General features: G+C 31.7%; 2 protein-coding genes across 2 annotated transcripts in view; both read right to left on the reverse strand.

Moving 5' to 3' along the window:
* Nucleotides 1–1586: 1586 nt before the first annotated feature.
* Nucleotides 1587–16258, reverse strand: LOC134697459 (phosphoribosylformylglycinamidine synthase-like). Its single transcript, XM_063559738.1, has 7 exons — nt 16201–16258; nt 10829–10984; nt 10071–10184; nt 8788–8936; nt 7662–7878; nt 3265–3471; nt 1587–1762 (listed from the first exon to the last, which is right to left on the reverse strand). The coding sequence occupies exons 1-7, from the start codon at nt 16256–16258 to the stop codon at nt 1602–1604; spliced, it is 1062 nt and encodes a 353-aa protein (XP_063415808.1). The 3' UTR covers nt 1587–1601.
* LOC134697280 (phosphoribosylformylglycinamidine synthase-like) overlaps nt 16087–19069 on the reverse strand; it is a gene marked incomplete at its 5' end in the record, with an annotated part of 54286 nt that continues 51303 nt past the window's right edge. Inside the window, one exon of the mRNA XM_063559453.1 lies at nt 16087–18458. Coding sequence (XP_063415523.1) covers nt 18148–18458 — 311 coding nt within the window. The remainder of the gene's footprint in view (nt 18459–19069) is intronic.

The raw sequence follows: 19069 nt of genomic DNA on the forward strand, positions 1-19069 counted from the left end.
TTGTAAATCTTACTTTGCGGAACATTATTGCTGTTTACAGTTTATCTCCATCTATAATAATATTCAAGATAATAACCAAAAACAGTAAAATTTCCTTAAAATTACCAATTTAGGGGCAGCAACCCAACAATGGGTTGTCTGATTCATCCGAAAATTTCAGGGCAGATAGATCTTGACCTAATAAACAATTTTACCCCATGTCAGATTTGCTCTAAATGCTTTGGTTTTTGAGTTATAAGCCAAAAACTGCATTTTACCCCTATGTTCTATTTTTAGCCATGGCGGCTATCTTGGATGGTTGGACAGGTAATTAAACACAAACTTTAAACTAGATACATCAATGATGATTGTGGCCAAGTTTGGTTTAATTTGGCCCAGTAGTTTCAGAGGAGAAGATTTTTGTAAAAGTTAACGACCACGGACGCAGGAGGACGACGACGACGGACGACGGACGCCGGACGCCAAGTGATGGGAAAAGCTCACTTCGCCTTTCGGCCAGTTGAGCTAAAAAATGATTCATTCATCTCTTTTATTATTTGAAAAAATGCAGATTGATTTCTTTTAATGTGGGTGAATATTTGTATAGAAAGCACATAAAATCGGCGAAAAACCTTCTAAAATTTGTCTAAAAATCCCCAAATCTCTAATTCTACTCCATAAGATTTTTCTTAAAAAACTATATATTGTTGACACATACATTTCTGTTTTAATGATTTAAAATAATCATAGGGTCACCGACTTCGTTTTTTGTCTAATAATCAATTTGTAACTTTGTTTGCAGTGAAAAACGTCAAAAATCAACGTTTTTCAGCCTGCAAAGCGATAACGTTACAATTATTTCGACGTTTTGTTGGATTTTCTCACAAAGAACGCAACTTTGAATAATGTGTACCGTAAGAACGAAGTCGGTGACCATATCTTTATTTTGCATCGTTATAACGGAAATTTATATATCAACAACATACAGTTTTTTAAGAAAAATCTATGGAGTAGAATTAGAGATTTGGCGATTTTAAGACAAATTTTAGAAGGATTTTCGCTGATTTTATGTGCTTTCTATACAAATGTTCACCCATTTTGTAAGAATTCAATCAGTAATATTTCAAATGATAATTGAGATAAATGCATTATTTTTTCGATTTCAGTTCAAGTTCATCGAGCCAGTGTTGTATGCCAAATTTTACTGAAATCTGTGACATTATGTTAAGCTACATTATCAACTTTCATTCACTAGTATCAATTTCTGGTCCTAAATTGGTTCCTGGAAATAAGTTCATGATCTGTATCATGTGCTACACAATCAAGTAGACATTACATAATCCTAAGCTGATCCCCTGAAAATGCTTTTGTGATCTTTTTCTTCATTATTGCTTTCCGAATAAAGAAGATCCTTTTAACTTCTCATCCATTTCAAAGTCCTAAACTGATTCCTAACTTTCAGATCTTCATCTTGAGCTACTCAATCAAGTAGACCCATTAACAGTTATTAATTACTCCGTCCTTAACTGATTCCTAATAAATACCTTTCTGATCTTCATCTTGAGCTACCCAATCAAGTAGACCCATCAACTGGTATCCATCACTCACGCCTTAACTAATTATTAATTAATACCTTTCTGGTCTTCATCTTGAGCTACCCAATCAAGTAGACCCATCAACTGGCATCCATTACAAACTCCTAAACTGAAAGTGTCAGGGCGATTTCTGAACTTTAAAAACTGTTCTCTGATGTTCTGATTAAATAAAATTGATGCTGCCCAACCTACAATAAAATATAGCTTACTATCATTTTCACAAACACAGGTAATTTTCATTCACATCAATTTCACGTGAATTTAAATTCACCTGAAACGAGCTTATACGTGAAACTCAAGTGAAATCAGTTTATGCGAGTTTCACAAGAATCACAGGTGAAATTCACGTGAACTTCACATGAAAATTACATGAAATTTGTTCACGTGAAATTCACATGAATTTTTAAAATAAATTATTTCAAACAACATCTAAATTTTTAAATTCAAGTAAAATCATGAAAATATTTTTTTTTTTTTGTCAAAGTTCACGTGAAATTCATGTGAAAATTTTCACGTGAATATCATGTGAATCTCAATTCACGTGAAATTCACATGAAAAGTTTCACGTGAGTTTCATGTATAAGCTCGTTTGAGGTGAATCTCACATGAAATTTTTCATGTGAGTTTCATGTGAGATTCATGTGAAATTCATGTGAGCAAATTTTGCCTGTGTATAATGTTTCTCTGGTCTCAGTAACAATGGGGTGGTTTCTCATAACTCAATATACTGAAACAAATATTTTGCTGCTTAAATAAGACTATAAAATGTGTGGCATTTGATTTTGAAAAGTATTTTTCAGTACAAAATGAATTTGTTATTTTATTCAACTGCTTTCCCTACATGGTGACCTAAGCCTTCAGATAAAGTTCTTTCTGATTATAAATTCAAACTAGCAGACTCTAATTCATGTACTTATAACAGACCCAGTATTGATAAAAGTTCCAAAAAGTCTTCAACACACTTAGAAAACCTCAAGTATTTTTCTTTATAAGAAGATGATATTTTCAAAATTATTCAATCAGAGTCAAAAGATTGCCTTTGGAAGCTGTGTCTAACATTCAATTGGATGGAAAGTGTATTTTTTTAATGACATTCCATTTGTTGACTTCAATAGCCAAGAATATAAACAATCAGCAGTTATATTTGATAGCAGAATATTTGTTGTCAAGTATCATGTATAGAAGTAATTTATTTGAAGATGAATACAGGTATACTACTTTGCTCATTGTTAAAGTCCGTAATGTGACTTCTAGTTGTTAATATCTGTGTCATTTTGGTCTCAAAGACAATAGAGACAGATGACGATTGATTACAAAAGATGAACTAAAGTATAACAGATGAGCTTATCTTCCCAATGAATAGTGTCAGTTCTTTCAAGCAATCTGGCATTATTATAATGTAAACATCCTCTATCCTCCTCATAGTAAGATAGTTACAAGAGTACACAACCTTTTTAAAGTATATTTTTTAAATAACTCCTTGAATATTTAATTGGAGTCAGAAACCTCAGACCATGAAGCATATATAAAAGATATGTAGTTCTAGTGAATTCCTACACTTAACTAAACAATCCTTTAGTTGTTTTATGATAAAAGGAGATACTGATGTGTTTTTCAATTTATGAGGGTTACACTAGTCGTATTTTCAAAATTATAACTGAAATATGTTTTATTTCCATACAAAACCTACCTTTAGCAGATCCACATACATCACCGTAGCTAAATCCACCGACAAAAACTACTCCTCTGAACTGATCAAGAGTTATCTTTCCTGAACACATATCCTGCATGTTGACATCCCAAACTTCAAAGCCGGCCATGTGTAATACAGCGGCCATTTCTCTGTCACTATTACTACCTTCCTCACGTAAAACTGCCACCTTGATCGGTGGTATACCTAGTAAAATATGGAAATCATGATTACAAACATTTACTACACTCCCCAGGTGAAACTGCCACCTTGATCGTTGGTATACCTAGTAAAATATGGATATCATGATTACACACATTTACTACACTCCCCAGGTAAAACTGCCACCTTGATCGGTGGTATACCTAGTAAAATATAAATATTATGATTACATCAAACCATTTTTATAAGCAACATTATAATAGACTGTCAAAGCAAACTTCAGTTGTAATTTGAAATTACTCTCATTCAATAATATAAATTTGGATTAATTTAAATGGCAAATATAATTTAGCTTTATTATCCAAATTGTCCATACATATTCTTCATATCTTAATAAAATAAAAAAACATTTTGTGTGTCACCAACCCAGCATCAGATTAAATAATGAATAATATCATTTAACACATGACATTTTGCTGACTTCCATTTCATTCTATTTTAAAACATTTTTCAAAGCTCTAATGGAATGCATAATTCTCTTTCTCATGCAATAGATTTGTAATAATATGCGCCTCTTGTTTTTTCCCCCCAATTTAAACTTTCTTTTGACCAAAGTATCACTTCATGACATTGCAACAGCATGTTTACAAACAAGGAACAAATTACATATTTATGGGTTTATTTATCTCCCATAAGCAGGAAATTTATTGATTTTAAAACACAAATTTTGAGCTCATAGTCTTATAAGTTTTTTGCTTTTGTTATTTTATTTACAAGCATAATATATTTAATAAACAGCTGCGCCATGAGCGCATGATACGCCCTACGTCTATTGTGGAAGTTTTATGCAATAATCATAATTAGTTTCTGAGAAAGTTTTAAGCAATAACCATATATTGTTTTAGAGACACGGCCGGACATGTGAAACCCCCAACCCTATCACTAAAAAAAAATTTGAATCAAAACTCAAAAGTATACAGATCTTTAGATTGATATAACAAAGAAGTGTGTAAAGTTTTAAGCAATAATCATAAATTATTTTTGAGATACGGCGCGACATGTAAAAACAACCTCCCCTGTTTAACAAAATACTCAATAACTCCAAAAAAAAGTTTTAAATCATCACCAAAAAGGATACAGATCTTAAGATTAATATAACAAAGAAGTGTTTAAAGTTTTAAGCCATAATCAAGAATCGTTTTTGAGATACGGTGCGACATGTGAAACTAGAGGCTCCAAAGAGCCTGTGTCGCTCACCTTGGTCTATGTGAATATTAAACAAAGGAGACAGATGGATTTATGACAAAATTGTGTTTTGGTGATGGGGATGTGTTTGTCGATCTTACTTTTCTAAACATTCTTGCTGCTTACAATTATCTCTATTTATAATGAACTTGGGCCAATAGCTTCAGTGGAAATGTAAGTGAAAATTTACAAATTTTACGAAAATTGTTAAAATTGACTATAAAGGGCTATAACTCCTTAGGGGGTCAATTGACCATTTTGGTCATGTTAACTTATTTGTAGATCTTACTATGCTGAACATTTTTGCTGTTTACAGTTTATCTCTATCTATAATAATATTCAAGTTAAAAACCCAAAACAGCAAAATTTCCTTAAAATTATCAATTCAGGGGCAGCAACCTAACAACGGGTTGTCTGAATCATCTGAAAATTTCAGGGCAGATAGATCTTGACCTGATAAACACTTTTATCTCAATCAGTTTTGCTCTAAATGCTTTGGTTTTTGATTTATAAGTCAAAAACTGCAATTTACTCCATGTTCTATTTTTAGCCATGGCAGCCATCTTGGTTGGTATGCCGGGTCACCGGACACAATTTTTAAACTAGATACCCCAATGAAGATTGTGGCGAAGTTTGGTTTAATTTGGCCCAGTAGTTTCAGAGGAGAAGATTTTTCTAAAAGTTTATAGACGAGGGACGCCGGACGACGGACGCCAAGTGATGATAAAAGCTCACTTGGCCCTTTGGGCCAGGTGAGCTAAAAAAACACACCCCTGTTTTAGTTACAAAGTGCCGTAACTCAAAAAGTTTTAATCTTAATTTCACCAAAAAGTATACAGATCATTTGACCATCATAAGAAACAACTATGTTAAGTTTCATGAAATTTGGATAAGTCGTTCTCAAGTTACGGTGCGACATGTTTACGCTGGACAGACGGACAGACAGACAGACGGATGGACGGATGGACACAGGACATTTGTATACCATAATACATCCCGTCAAAATTTTGACGAGCGTATCAAAACAGTACAAAACAGAGTTACTGTTCCTTATATTCCCTTTTCTCAATTTGTCTTTATAGTTCAAAGCTGCAGAATATTTGTTTATTCCTAGTTGTATACAAGATAAACAATGGCTGACTCTGTCAATATAGAACTCTTCAAAGCAATATACAGAATATGAAGTATATAAATCTAATAATAAGTGTACATTCATACCACAGAGAAAATAAGTAGCACAAATATGTAGACATATATATCATTCAGCCACTATGATTTATATGCTAGGTCCGAAGTGATGGATTATCCTGTGTTTTATATACACCATCACACCACATGACCGGTGTAATTTTTACTCTTCATATGAAGGTATTTCTTTTCTTACTACCATTTAAAATATTATCCCTCTATATATAAATTTTTCTATAAATAGAAAAATATTATTACAATCTTAAGAATTTAATGTGAAGATTTCTAAAGATAGATATGTTTTCTCTCATCATCATTTCTTCATATATTCAAAACAAAAAATCAATCGATTTCAAAACATCAAAATCTGAATCAAAACATGAATAATATATTGGTCTCAGGTTAGACCTTATTCATCTATTTATAGGATAGTTATTTCATATACTTGGTCTATTTATAGGTTAGGTTAACTCACATGATCTATCTAAAGGTTTTGTTTACATAATGTAGTTACAGGTTTTCTATTAGTTTAGAGATAGCTTTCTTTATATTCCTATATAAAGTGTCTTTAAAACAAGTTTTAACATAACAAAAGATATTTTATATATTTATATTATATATTTTACTTTTTTCTCTGAACAGAGTTGTTGCTCCTGAATCTTTAAGCTCCAGAATTAAAGATTTCTTTTTGTACATAGTACTTAATTCATAGATTGTTACTTAGCAAAAGGATTAAATATTGTTCCATTCACCATCAGCACACTTTAACACTAAAATATCACAAAATAATGATACAGTTGTAATGAAACGTTACAAACAATACTACAGGAAGTAAAATATATGCCAGTTGTTGAGTATATATACAGATCAATACACTAAACTGGTGGTTAGGTCCGGAGTGATGGGTTACCCAATCAAATTATTAATAGACCATTGCAAAATTAGACCGGCTATTCTTTTTTTATTATTTCAGGACAACAATTTAAAAAAAAATCTATACTACAGTATTTTGCAATTTTAAAATTGAATACGTGAATCTGTATTGTAATTACCTCTCATCAAAGTTGTTTGCTTTAAATATTGTTTAAAAGTTAAAATGAGAGAACCACTTAATTGAAATAATAATTTCATCATTCATCAAGTATCCATTCAATACTAAATCTGTTGTTACTGCTTGCAATAATACCCAAAAAAAACATGACAATACAAATAGCCCCATGCAGTTAAATAAGTGTGAAAAGGTGAATTAGTAATAATTTCCAAAAAAAAACTTGAAATAATTTACTTTCTTGGTCATCTTCATGGAAACAAATGTAGGAGTTATTATTCAGAGTACATCTGGGTGAAGTGGCACTAACGAGTTGATATGTTATAATATGCAAGATGAGTTCATCCATAGAAACAAGTGTTTCATTAAAATGGCAAATCCGATTAAGTCCCTTTTAACCAAGATAGCATTCACCGTGTAAAGTTTCGTGAATATCTGTTTAGCTATTCATAATTGTGCTTAAAATGGACAGACAGATCCACTTACAGACAAGGTGATTCATATCTATCCCCATTCATCATGGGTTTATTGATTTTAACTGAGATGAATGTTACAAGCCCATTTAAACATGCAGCAGATACATTAAATTTTGTATGATTTCCTAAAACAATTTCTTATTTTAGTTCATTGTAATGCTTTACTACACATTTCAGTCTTAGGACATTCATTCTAGAATAACTGAAAGGTCAAAACTTTAGACAAACATGTTTTCATAAGTTGTAAATGTGAAGTGAGTTAATATACCATCACATACTTGTTGGTCTACCTCTGGGAACAAAACTGATGATTTCTGATTCAAATGGTATATGATAAGGAGGCTTTAGCCTCTCTTTCAATCCTTGCTGTTCCTGCTGTACACACTGGTAGTCTGTTTGAAAACTCTCTAACTGGAAGCTGGTTTCTTCCCAGATATCTCTGAGACCTGTCATGTCTTCATGTAATACCTCCTGTTTGTTTACCGATATATTTATCTGAAATGGAGAAATAGGTCACTGATATAAACATTAAAATTAATTAGGATATTAATTCATCTTTTTCTGAACAGAATAGGAATCCCTTTGTTTTGCATACTGAAACTTTTACAGCAGCCAAGACAAAAAAAAATGTTTTCTTTTGATTGGTTTAAAGTCATAAGTGTTTTTATGAATTATCTTCTTTGGAAATTTTAAAAGCCAAAGATACATAAAAACGATATTCAAGAAGCACAGGTAAAACTGTCAGTTACTGCTCACTGACCCCGCCCAAATATTTTGGAATACAGGAAGTTGTTCAGTGATGAATCTGGAAACCCATCACACGGTTTAGACTACTTATATAAACCCTGAAACCAAATTTCAGAAATCCTTCCATAGTAGTTCCTGAGAAAAATGAGATGCAAGTTTTTTCTTGACTATCATGTGTAAAATGTGACAAAAAGAGATGGCAAAACTCATCTTTGATTAACTTTGCCTGATGGAGTTTGATACTATTGCTAATTTTTTTTTTTTAATCCAGCAATGGCGATTTTTTGACTGGGTTAAAAAAATAGGGTCTTCTGGCCAACAGTAAAATCCTTGCTAAAGGCTCTTCAAGATAAAAAAAAATGTGTAGTCATGCCTTGTTAGAATGGTAATATTAAACCCAGCTTCCTCTGAAGAGCAAGTGCCAAGCTCTCAGCAAGTTATAATTCAGAACCACTGCAATAACTATTTGTGGATGAATAGGTCGCGTGCTGCAAGGCTCATTAGAGACATGGATGTATATTCCTCACAAATACATATATGGAGTTTGCAGCAGATAGTTAGCAAAAGGACTTCAGAATATTCAATATAATATTTAGGTTTTTAATCAGGTTCTTCATTTGAAAGAGTCAATACGACACATTAACTTTCTATACTTACCTGTTTGGTATCTTTTCTTGAATGTCCAATGAAAAAACAAGGAATATTTATTGCAGAAAAGGCATTTATTATTTTTTGTTCATTTTTCTTTGATACTTCAAATACAAATCCCAGTTCTTCAGCAAACAACAAATCAATAAATGGTACATCTGTAAAATACAAATGAACCATACACTTCATTCTATATTCTCAATTTCAATCCCTTTCAATGCCTTTTATAATTACTGCTTTTTATTGAATTTTAATTTAACTTTTGTCATGCAAAAGTTTTAATTTAAAGAAAATGAAAAATTTAGAAAATGCCAGTCTTTGTGAGAATCAGGCAATTTAGGAAAAAAATCAAAACATGATCAGAAAAAAAAACCACCTAGCTAATCATGCTATTTAGTACTTGCCATCATCCTGAGTTAAAAAGTATTAGTTTTTCGTGTGTGTGTGTGTCTGCTAATATCAAATAACTTGGTTAGAAAATTGGTTAGAATTATAGCAAATTACAGAGTTATCTCCCCTTCTTTGTTAATTTCTAGAGCATTTCAACCAAATTGTGTCTTCTATTACCAGAACAGAAAATGGAAATGAATGTTATTTTTGTGCATAAATACATATTATGAACTGAAATCAATGTCAAATTGGGTGGGTTTTTATTGGTCTAGTTTTCACCACTGCCCGATTCTTAGGCAGACTGGCACTTAATTATTACAAATTTCATTTTCATATAAAACCTGGGACTATTCTACTAACTTTTATAATAGTCCTAGATTAAACCCATTAAATATAGAGCATTAGAAACATTCAATAATTTATTGTGTATAAAAGCGGTTGGTATTTCTTGGCCACGTCCTCATGGGAAAAGTATAGTTTCAAATAATTTAATGTGAAAAACTTCATTTAATGAATATTTTTGACGAGGCAATGCTGATTGTATCTTGTATCCCTGAATTTAGGTGACAGTAATGAGTACAATCACATATTGATTTCCTTGTTCATCACTGCTATTAGTCACAAACTGAGAAGTGACAGGAACCATCTCCTGAACATGGTTGCCGTTCCTTTTATTTTACAAACAGAAGGACAAGAAGGCATTACAAAACAAGGAGCCTTCACAACTCCATATAAATCAGCTACTTTTTAATAAAGCTAAATGGTAATACTGACCTTCCACATTTATATCAGTAATGCAAACTTGTCTTACCAGAATCTCTACACATTTGCTAATATATCTCCCAATATTACATGTAAACCTACTTTAATCATAAGAAATATCAATGTAAAATATATCATACCTGAATCACAAGAAATGTCAATGTCTATTCCACAATTACCAGCAAAGGACATCTCTAAAATACATGTTATTAATCCTCCATCACTTATATCATGACCAGAAACCAACTTCCTGTCTGAAATGGAACGGTTGAACTGTTTAACAATGATATTCCTGACTAATACAGTTTTGGTCTTTGCACCTTTTCAAATAATGATCTTATCAAATTTTTTAACCTCCAAGGTAGTTTGGTCAAATTGTTCTTGAAGGGGCCATAAAAAGCAATTAACCACTACAGTGATGCTTTCAACATGGATTACTTATGTAGATCTTGCACAGTACGTAGTAATTTTGAATATGACTTTCCATCTGTAAAATATACTTGAAATACAACCAAAAACTATGTAATTAGGGAGCCAAAATGTCTTCCATAGTTTGCTATTTGTAAGGAAGCAGGTTAAAAGAAGATAGAGTACTTAATATTCTATTACTTCCAGGCAAGTTTAAACCTACTTTTTATTTTATTTTCAAAAGAATAACATGTATTTATGTATAATAAATGTTTTGGAGTTTAACATCCATTTTTACAATTTTATTCAGGGGCCAGCTGAGGATCACCTCAGGTTGTGCGGGATTTTCTTCCCATGTTGAAGACCCCTACCTTGGTGGCCTTTTCTGTTATCTGCTTTTTGGTCAAATTGGTGCCTCTTTGACATATTCCCTGTTTCCTGTTTGAAATTTTACTATGCACAGATTTGTATGTTCTGTTTATAAACCTACCTTTGATAAGTTTCTGTGTGAGATTGAAGGCACTGACAAAAATATCCGGATCATCTAGGTCAGGTGAGATGTTACCTAACTGACCATAACAATGAGCTAATGAAGATCCTCCTAATCTATGTTTACCACAACTCAAGTCTGTGTACAGTAAACTGCCTACAATAAATATATATAAAGGTAAAAAATTTGCCTACTTTTGCTGTAAATCGCAGGCTTAACCAAAAGGAGGGGAAACTAGAAAGAGCCTGTGTCGCTCACCTTGGTTTATGTGAATATTAAACATTGGACACAGATGGATTCATGCCATAATTGTGTTTTGGTGATGGTGATGTGTTTGTAGATCTTACTTTACTAAACATTCTTGCTACTTACAATTAACTCTAAATCTAGTAGTTTCTGTCAAAAATGTTAGTGAAAATCTACAAATTTTATGAAAATTGTTAAAAATTGACTATGAAGGGCAATAACTCCTTCGGGGGTCAATTGACTATTTTGGTCATTGGTGACTTATTTGTAGATCTCACTTTGCTGTACATTATTGCTGTTTACAGTGTATCTCTATCTATAATAATATTCAAGATAATAACAAAAAAACAGCAAAATTTCCTTAAAATTACCAATACAGGGGCAGCAACCTAACAACCGATGATCCAATTCATCTGAAAATTCCAGGGCAGATAGATCTTCACCTGATCAACAATTTTACCTCTTGTCAGATTTGCTCTTAATGCTTTGGTTTTTGAGTTATAAGCCAAAAACTGCATCTTACCCCCATGTTCTATTTTTAGCCATGGCGGCCATCTTGGTTGGTTGGCAGAGTTACCGGACACATTTTTTTAACCAGATACCGCAAAGATGATTGTGTCCAAGTTTATATTAATTTAGCCCAGTAGTTTCAGAAAGGAAGATTTTTCTAAAAGATTCCTAAGATTTATGAAAAATGGTTAAAAATTTACTATAAAGGGCAATAACTCCTATAGTGGTCCACTGACCATTTTGGTCATGTGACTTATTTGTAGATCTTACTTTGCTGTACATTATTGCTGTTTACAGTGTATCTCTATCTATAATAATATTCAAGATAATAACAAAAAAACAGCAAAATTTCCTCAAAATTACCAATACAGGGGCAGCAACCTCAACCGATGATCCAATTCATTTGAAAATTCCAGGGCAGATAGATCTTCACCTGATCAAAAATTTTACCTCCTGTCAGATTTGCTCTTAATGCTTTGTTTTTTAAGTTTTTAAGCCAACAACTGCATTTTACCCCCATGTTCTATTTTTAGCCATGGCGGCCATCTTGGTTGGTTGGCAGAGTTACCGGACACATTTTTGAAACTAGATACCGCAAAGATGATTGTTGGCTGGTTTATATTAATCTAGCCCAGTAGTTTCAGAGAAGAAGATTTTTCTAAAAGATTCCTAAGATTTATGAAAAATGGTTAAAAATTGACTATAAAGGGCAATAACTCCTATAGTGGTCAACTGACCATTTTGGTCATGTGACTTATTTGTAGATCTTACTTTGCTGAACAAATTGCTGTTTACAGATTATCTCTATCTATAATAATATTCAAGATAATAACCAAAAACAGCAAAATTTCCTTAAAATTACCAATTCAGGGGCAGCAACTTAACAACGAAATGTCTGATTCATCTGAAAATTTCAGGGCAGATAGATCTTAACCTGATAAACAATTTAATCCCTGTCAGATTTGCTCTAAATGCTTTGGTTTTTGAGTTATAAGCCGAAAACAGCATTTTACCCCTATGTTCAATTTTTAGCCGTGGTGGCCATCTTGGTTGGTTGGCCGGGTCACCGGACACAATTTTTTTAACTAGATACCCCAATGATAATTGTAGCTAAGCTTGGTTAAATTTGGCCCAGTAGTTACAGAGGAGAAGATTTTTGTAAAAGTTAACGCCGGACACAGGACGACGACGGACGACGGACGCCAAGTGATGAGAAAAGCTCACTTGGCCCTTTGGGCAAGGTGAGCTAAAAATCAATAAAAATATTCCTCTTACTATCTTATGATTGTAAGAAGCTTCTGTCCAAGTTTGGTAAAAATTTAGGATAGTTAATGAATCTAATAAATGTTTTGAAAACTTTAACTGCAGACTGTATGTAATATTAACTGGAAGAAAATCTAAGTCCATTTAAAAGTAAAAATACAGAAAAAATGGAGTTATCTTTTTACAAAATTTACTTCTGGATACTATCATGACTACCATATGATCATAAATAAGCTTCTGTCCAAGTTTGGTACAAACCCAGGATAGTTTAAGAAAGTTATTAAAATTTTAAAAACTTTAACCACAGAGTGAATGTAATGTTTCCCCGGAAAAACTATGTCCATTTAAAAGTAAAATACGGAAAAAACGGTATTTTTTTCTCCAAAATTTACTTCTGGATACTATCTTATCATCATAAACAAGCTTCTGTGCAACTTTGGTACAAACCAAGGATAGTTAAAGAAAGTTATTAAAACCTTAACCACAGAGTGAATGTAATGTTTCCCCGCAGAAAAAACTAAGTCCATTTATAAGTGAAATATGGAGAAAATGGAATTTTATTTTTACAAAAATTACTTCTGGATACTATCTTATAATCATAAACAAGCTTCTGTCCAAGTTTGGTAAAAAAATCCAGTACAGTTTAAGAAATAATTAAAATTTCAAAAACTTTAACACCAGAGTGAATATTTGTGGAAGTCGCCGCCGAAGATGCCGACACTGACGACGAGGGAATGTAGGATCGCTTAGTCACGCTTTTTCGACCAAAGTCGAAGGCTTACAAAAATCATTTGAGCTGCAGAACAAGAAACACTTCCATGATTTACATTCAAACACTGCTTGCATAATATGTAAACAGAAATCCTGATGAACCAAAGCATACTCGTCTACATTTAAACAAAATGTCCTTCTAGATACTAGCTTTTGATCATAAACAAGCTTCTGTCTAAGTTTGGTACAAATCCAAAATAGAATAAGAAAGTTCATAGTATTTTAAAAACTTTAACCACAGTGTAAATGTGTAGTTTCCTGTTAGCAAATTTAAGTCCATTTAAAAGTAAAAAACAGAAAAAATGGATTTTTTTTTCTTTTCAAGATTTACTTCTTTCTGGATACTATCTTATAATTATAAACAAGCTTCTGTTCAAGTTTGGTACAAACCCAGGATAGTTTAAGAAAGTTATTTAAATTTGAAAAACTTTAACCATAGAGTGAATGTAATCTTTCCCGGCAGAAAAACTAAGTCCATTTATAAGTAAAATACGGGAAAAATGGAATTTTATTTTTACAAAATTTACTTCTAGATAATGATCATAAACAAGCTTCTGTCCAAGTTTGGTAGAAATCAAGTATAGTTTTAGAAAGTTATTAAAATTTCAAAAAACCAACCACAGAGTGAATATTTGTGGACGCCGCCGCCGACGGAATATAGGATCGCTATGTCTCTCTTTTTCGACGAAGGCTCGACAAAAATGTATGCACAGATTATATGTGTGGCAATATGTAAATTACCTTTTAAGTTTTCGACTTAGGTTTTTTTAAGACTTTTGGCAAACTGCACTCATTCAACAATATGTGCATACGTTAATTTATGTTGAACAATGGTGTTTGAAAATGGAAGAAGACAATCGTTTATCAAACTTTAATCAAACGCTAAGTTTTGAGTTATAGGAAGAGTTACAGCACACTTTGAAAACAACTATGTGTACCTGTGGAACCGCGATTCGAATACTAGGAAATTCCTGAAATCTAGTGCACAAAACAAAACTTTATTACTAATCAAGTCTATGGTGCAACAAAGTATTAGTATAAATAAAGACATACATGTACAGACATGATTTTTTTTATTGACATCACTTATTCTATGAAATTGTCATCGTATAATGTAAGCATATCTAAATTATTACCTTACGTTAGTGCATGTTGAGTCAGTAACAACTTCATGATCAGAAGTGTACCCCGACTACTTAAAACAGGCCACAGATATTCAAACTTGTTATTCAAGGACAGATCATGTTATGTCAAAAGTCGAACGACATTATTACAAACAATATCCGGACGCTTTAAAATAGTCAGACCACCAATTAAAAATCCCAATCTGACCATCTAATTTTTAAAATTTTCACAGCTTTCTAAATATTTTACCAAACGTTTAACTTCATAGAAACCAGGTATATCTTGATTTGTACATGTATAACCTTTCTACATGCCAATTTTCAACCTTCCTTTTAAGTCTTATAGAAAAATCCGACCTTGGGAATACAGGTATTACCAAAATAACTTCTGGTTTTCTTGAAATCTTACTATAAAAATCCTTGGTATACTATTGAGCACATCTATCCTAAATTTTTAATGCAAACTTATAAATAAGTAAATTTTGGCTCAAAATGGTCTAAATGGATTTCTCTTTCATCGAAAGTAACCTTTCTGCAAATTTGTTGGTTAGTCTAGGTAGGCATTAATTTGTGTCAGAGAATGGCTACTTTTACATTCTACTTTGGAAGGATTAATTTAGTGGTCCGACACAATCGTTTTACTCTCAAAATAACCCAAATTGAATAATCATAAACGAGGATGACAAATACGACTATTCATAGTACTTAAAGGACACAAAGGCATGATGATTCATTTATTGGGGAGGAAGAGAAGCGACAGACAAAAAGGTGGTCTTTTTATTAAGTAGAATATATTATGTATTCCTCTGAGTGTTCTTGTGTTTATTTGTATTGTATTCCTGTCATGTAATATTGTAATTTTAGATGTATTTTTGCCATATAAGCAGGTGGTTTTGCTAATCATTAAACCAGGATTAATCAGTCATTTGTTCTTAAAATATCCTGTATCAAATCAGGATATCGCAGTTATCAAATAGGTCGTTTCTTAGGATGTTGGGAATTGCTTGTGTGGTCGTTCAGTGTTTCTGTTGTTATGTTTTTCCTCCTTTTGTTGATGGGTTTCCCTCGATTTTGTCTTCATTCACGATAACAGATGGACAACAAACATAACGGTGGACGTAAAATAATGACAAACAAGGCAATATGAGCTCAAATTAACATAAAACTCTTAGTTTTCACTTTTGCATACTAATTTTCAATTATGCAGAAAAGATTTGATTAAAATCAACAAGGTATTTCAGAAAAAACACTTAGTCTGGTTCCTTCCTCAACTATGATAAATACACAAGATTTGCTACTTTACAATTATTACAGAGATAACACAATTTTATTTTTTTTTAAGTTTAATAAAATAATTATCAAAAATATACCCTAGAACAAAAGAATCTCAAATGTATCAATTAACACATTAGTATATATTGCGGTTAGTAGTGGCCATATATTCCATAATATTAATACATTGTGCCTGTACTTGCCTTTCATATGATGGGATTTCATGTCTGTAGTGAGGAACCATCTTTTATGAATACATTACTTGTGATAATGTTTTGTTTTTTTTAAAACACAGATACATGTAGTTCCATATGAAGAAGACAAAATCATGAAAAAAAAAAAAAAAAAAATACTAGAACATTTTATCAAGAAACAATCTATATTTTAAAAATGGCACAAAGGTAGAACTAATACATCAATATTCATAATAGTTATTTACTAACAATAAACTATATACCAAACTGAATGATGTCACAGTAATTAATCAAATTCATCAAGGCAGAAAAATACATTGAGATCCAATTTTAGAGATCATTGCATTATATATCCATGACAGATCATCTTTGGACGAATAATTTTTTTCTAATTAAGATTAAGAACAAAATATATGGACAGTTATCCAGGAATTTGATTCCTAAATTCTCCGTTACTACAACCTTTCAGAGCCCTGATAGGAAGTGTCTAATACAGGGTTAAGGAGGAGTAACAGAAACAAATAAGATCATGCAATTATGGCACATTAGATGATTGTCTAAAGAAAACAGAACAGAATATGTCATTCTCAATGACATTGTTTGGTGAAGATTTTGAGAGAGTTTCATTAAATTCTGAATAGGGGTGAAGGAGAAAAAGCAGAAAGAAATGTGAAGATCCATTAAAATTCATATCATTCACAGTAAACCCAATACTGATTGTGATGCAGTAATTAGATATTATGTGTAAATGTTAATCATGCGAGTAAGATTATTGACAAAAGGTTGCACAAAGTTCCATGTAGCATGTCCAGACAAGATGTGGATTAAACATGAAATATTTTCATATGGAAAAACAGATAGCTGTTGTAATTAATATCAAACAAACATGACTTTATAATGATTTTTTGTCTCAAGCTACAGAAAAATGAGATGCAAACAACCTACTTCAGTAAGTGAGAGGTGAGAAGAAACATAAATGATTTATGATTGAAACATTGCCTAATTCCCCTAATTGCCTTGATAAACCTTACATATCAAAACATTGAAAAAGTGTTATTTTCCATCAGTGTATACAAATTATTGATAATCATAATTTAAGTAAGTGAGAGCTATGATGAAACATAAATGATTTATGGTTGAAACATTGCCTAATTCCCCTAATTGCCTTGATAAACCTTACATATCAAAACATTGAAAAAGTGTTATTTTCCATCAGTGTATACAAATTATTGATAATCATAATTTAAGTAAGTGAGAGCTATGATGAAACATAAAAGATTTATGATTGAAACATTGCCTAAGACCCCTTAATGGTTTGATAAACCTTACATATTAAAAAACACTGAAAAGGTGTAATTTCCCATCAATTAATATAAATCATTGATATACATAATTTAAATCAGATTGACCTATTTTAATGGGAGGAAGCTGTTATACATTTGAACTCAATGTTATATATTAGTCAGTTGCTTTGTAAGAAATAACGTTCATCATTTAATTGTCTTTATTTGAAAAGAATAGTTTCATGTCAATAAAATATTTGTTCGAATTAAATTCATGTTGTTTCAAAATATTTTCTTACTAATGTACATGAAGATAATCTTTTACTTTACAATGACTTATTTGAGTAAATGAAATAACTTTTAGAATTTTATGATACAAACTGTTTTTTAAATACTATGCTTTATCTCTCCCATATTCTCAGGAAAATATCTTAGGTGAAAATTTCAATACTACATCACACATAAAGTGGTATTGTTCTTCCATTACACAGGGATTTACAAAATATCTAAAAGAAAAACAACAGTGCACTGGTCATTCAGATCAATAACCTTATAATGAGATTCATTCTACTAACAAATTTTCTACAATATCATTGTCAATAATTCATTCAAATAAAAATGCTCATAAAAATCTACGCTTAACACAACCATTACAATCAAACTTGTTCAACACACCAGTCAAATGCATTCTGAAACATTTTATACCAAGGTGAAACATCTAATTTCTCCTTCATTCCAAATGGCATCCAGGGGCACTGCCACGGCAAGAAACATCGTTCAGGGTGGGGCATAATGGCTAAGTGACGACCATCCTCCGAACAGAGAGCAGCAATGCCATCTGGTGAGCCGTTAGGATTGAAGGGATAAACTATAGTGGGATTTCCAGAATCATCCACATATCGGACAGGAGCCAAGTTCATTCGTAATACATCGTTTTGGATGTCTGGTGTTTTGAATATCATTTTACCTGTGAAACATACAAGAAAAAGATAATAAACAAATGCATTAATTACCATGTTTTCATCTATTGAACAACTATTTAGTTTTTTAATAGAAATTCCAAATTAAATGTATGAATTTTTCAATGCACATATTTTACTACAAGCAGTAATACTTGATTAACAAATACATGCCACCTTTTTTTAAAATCAATAATTAATGTGACATTTATGTGTGAATTCTTTATAAGTAGAATTAGTAAGTATTTACAGTTAAACAATATTAAATTAAAATTGGTATTAAGATTATTTCAATAGAGACCACATGACCCCAAATGAAATGAATTTACACAACTAAAAGTCATTCTTCTGGCTTCAAAATTTACCAAAACCCATACCATATTGTACTTGTTGTAAAAATAATTCATATCAAAAATATGATAAAATTCCACATAACCTATTATAAGCATCAAAACGTCTGAATAAAAAAAAAAAATTATGGAAGTTTTTAGGGAGTTGTATTATTGAATACATGGATTGTTAACTGTTCATTTCAGACTGATTGTAATTTAGATACAAGTTTTGGTGTGTTATAAATCCAATATGAGAATTGAGTCAAATCAGTGAACATGAATTTGAC

Source organism: Mytilus trossulus, chromosome 14 (assembly GCF_036588685.1).
Source record: "Mytilus trossulus isolate FHL-02 chromosome 14, PNRI_Mtr1.1.1.hap1, whole genome shotgun sequence".
Classification (NCBI taxonomy): domain Eukaryota; kingdom Metazoa; phylum Mollusca; class Bivalvia; order Mytilida; family Mytilidae; genus Mytilus; species Mytilus trossulus.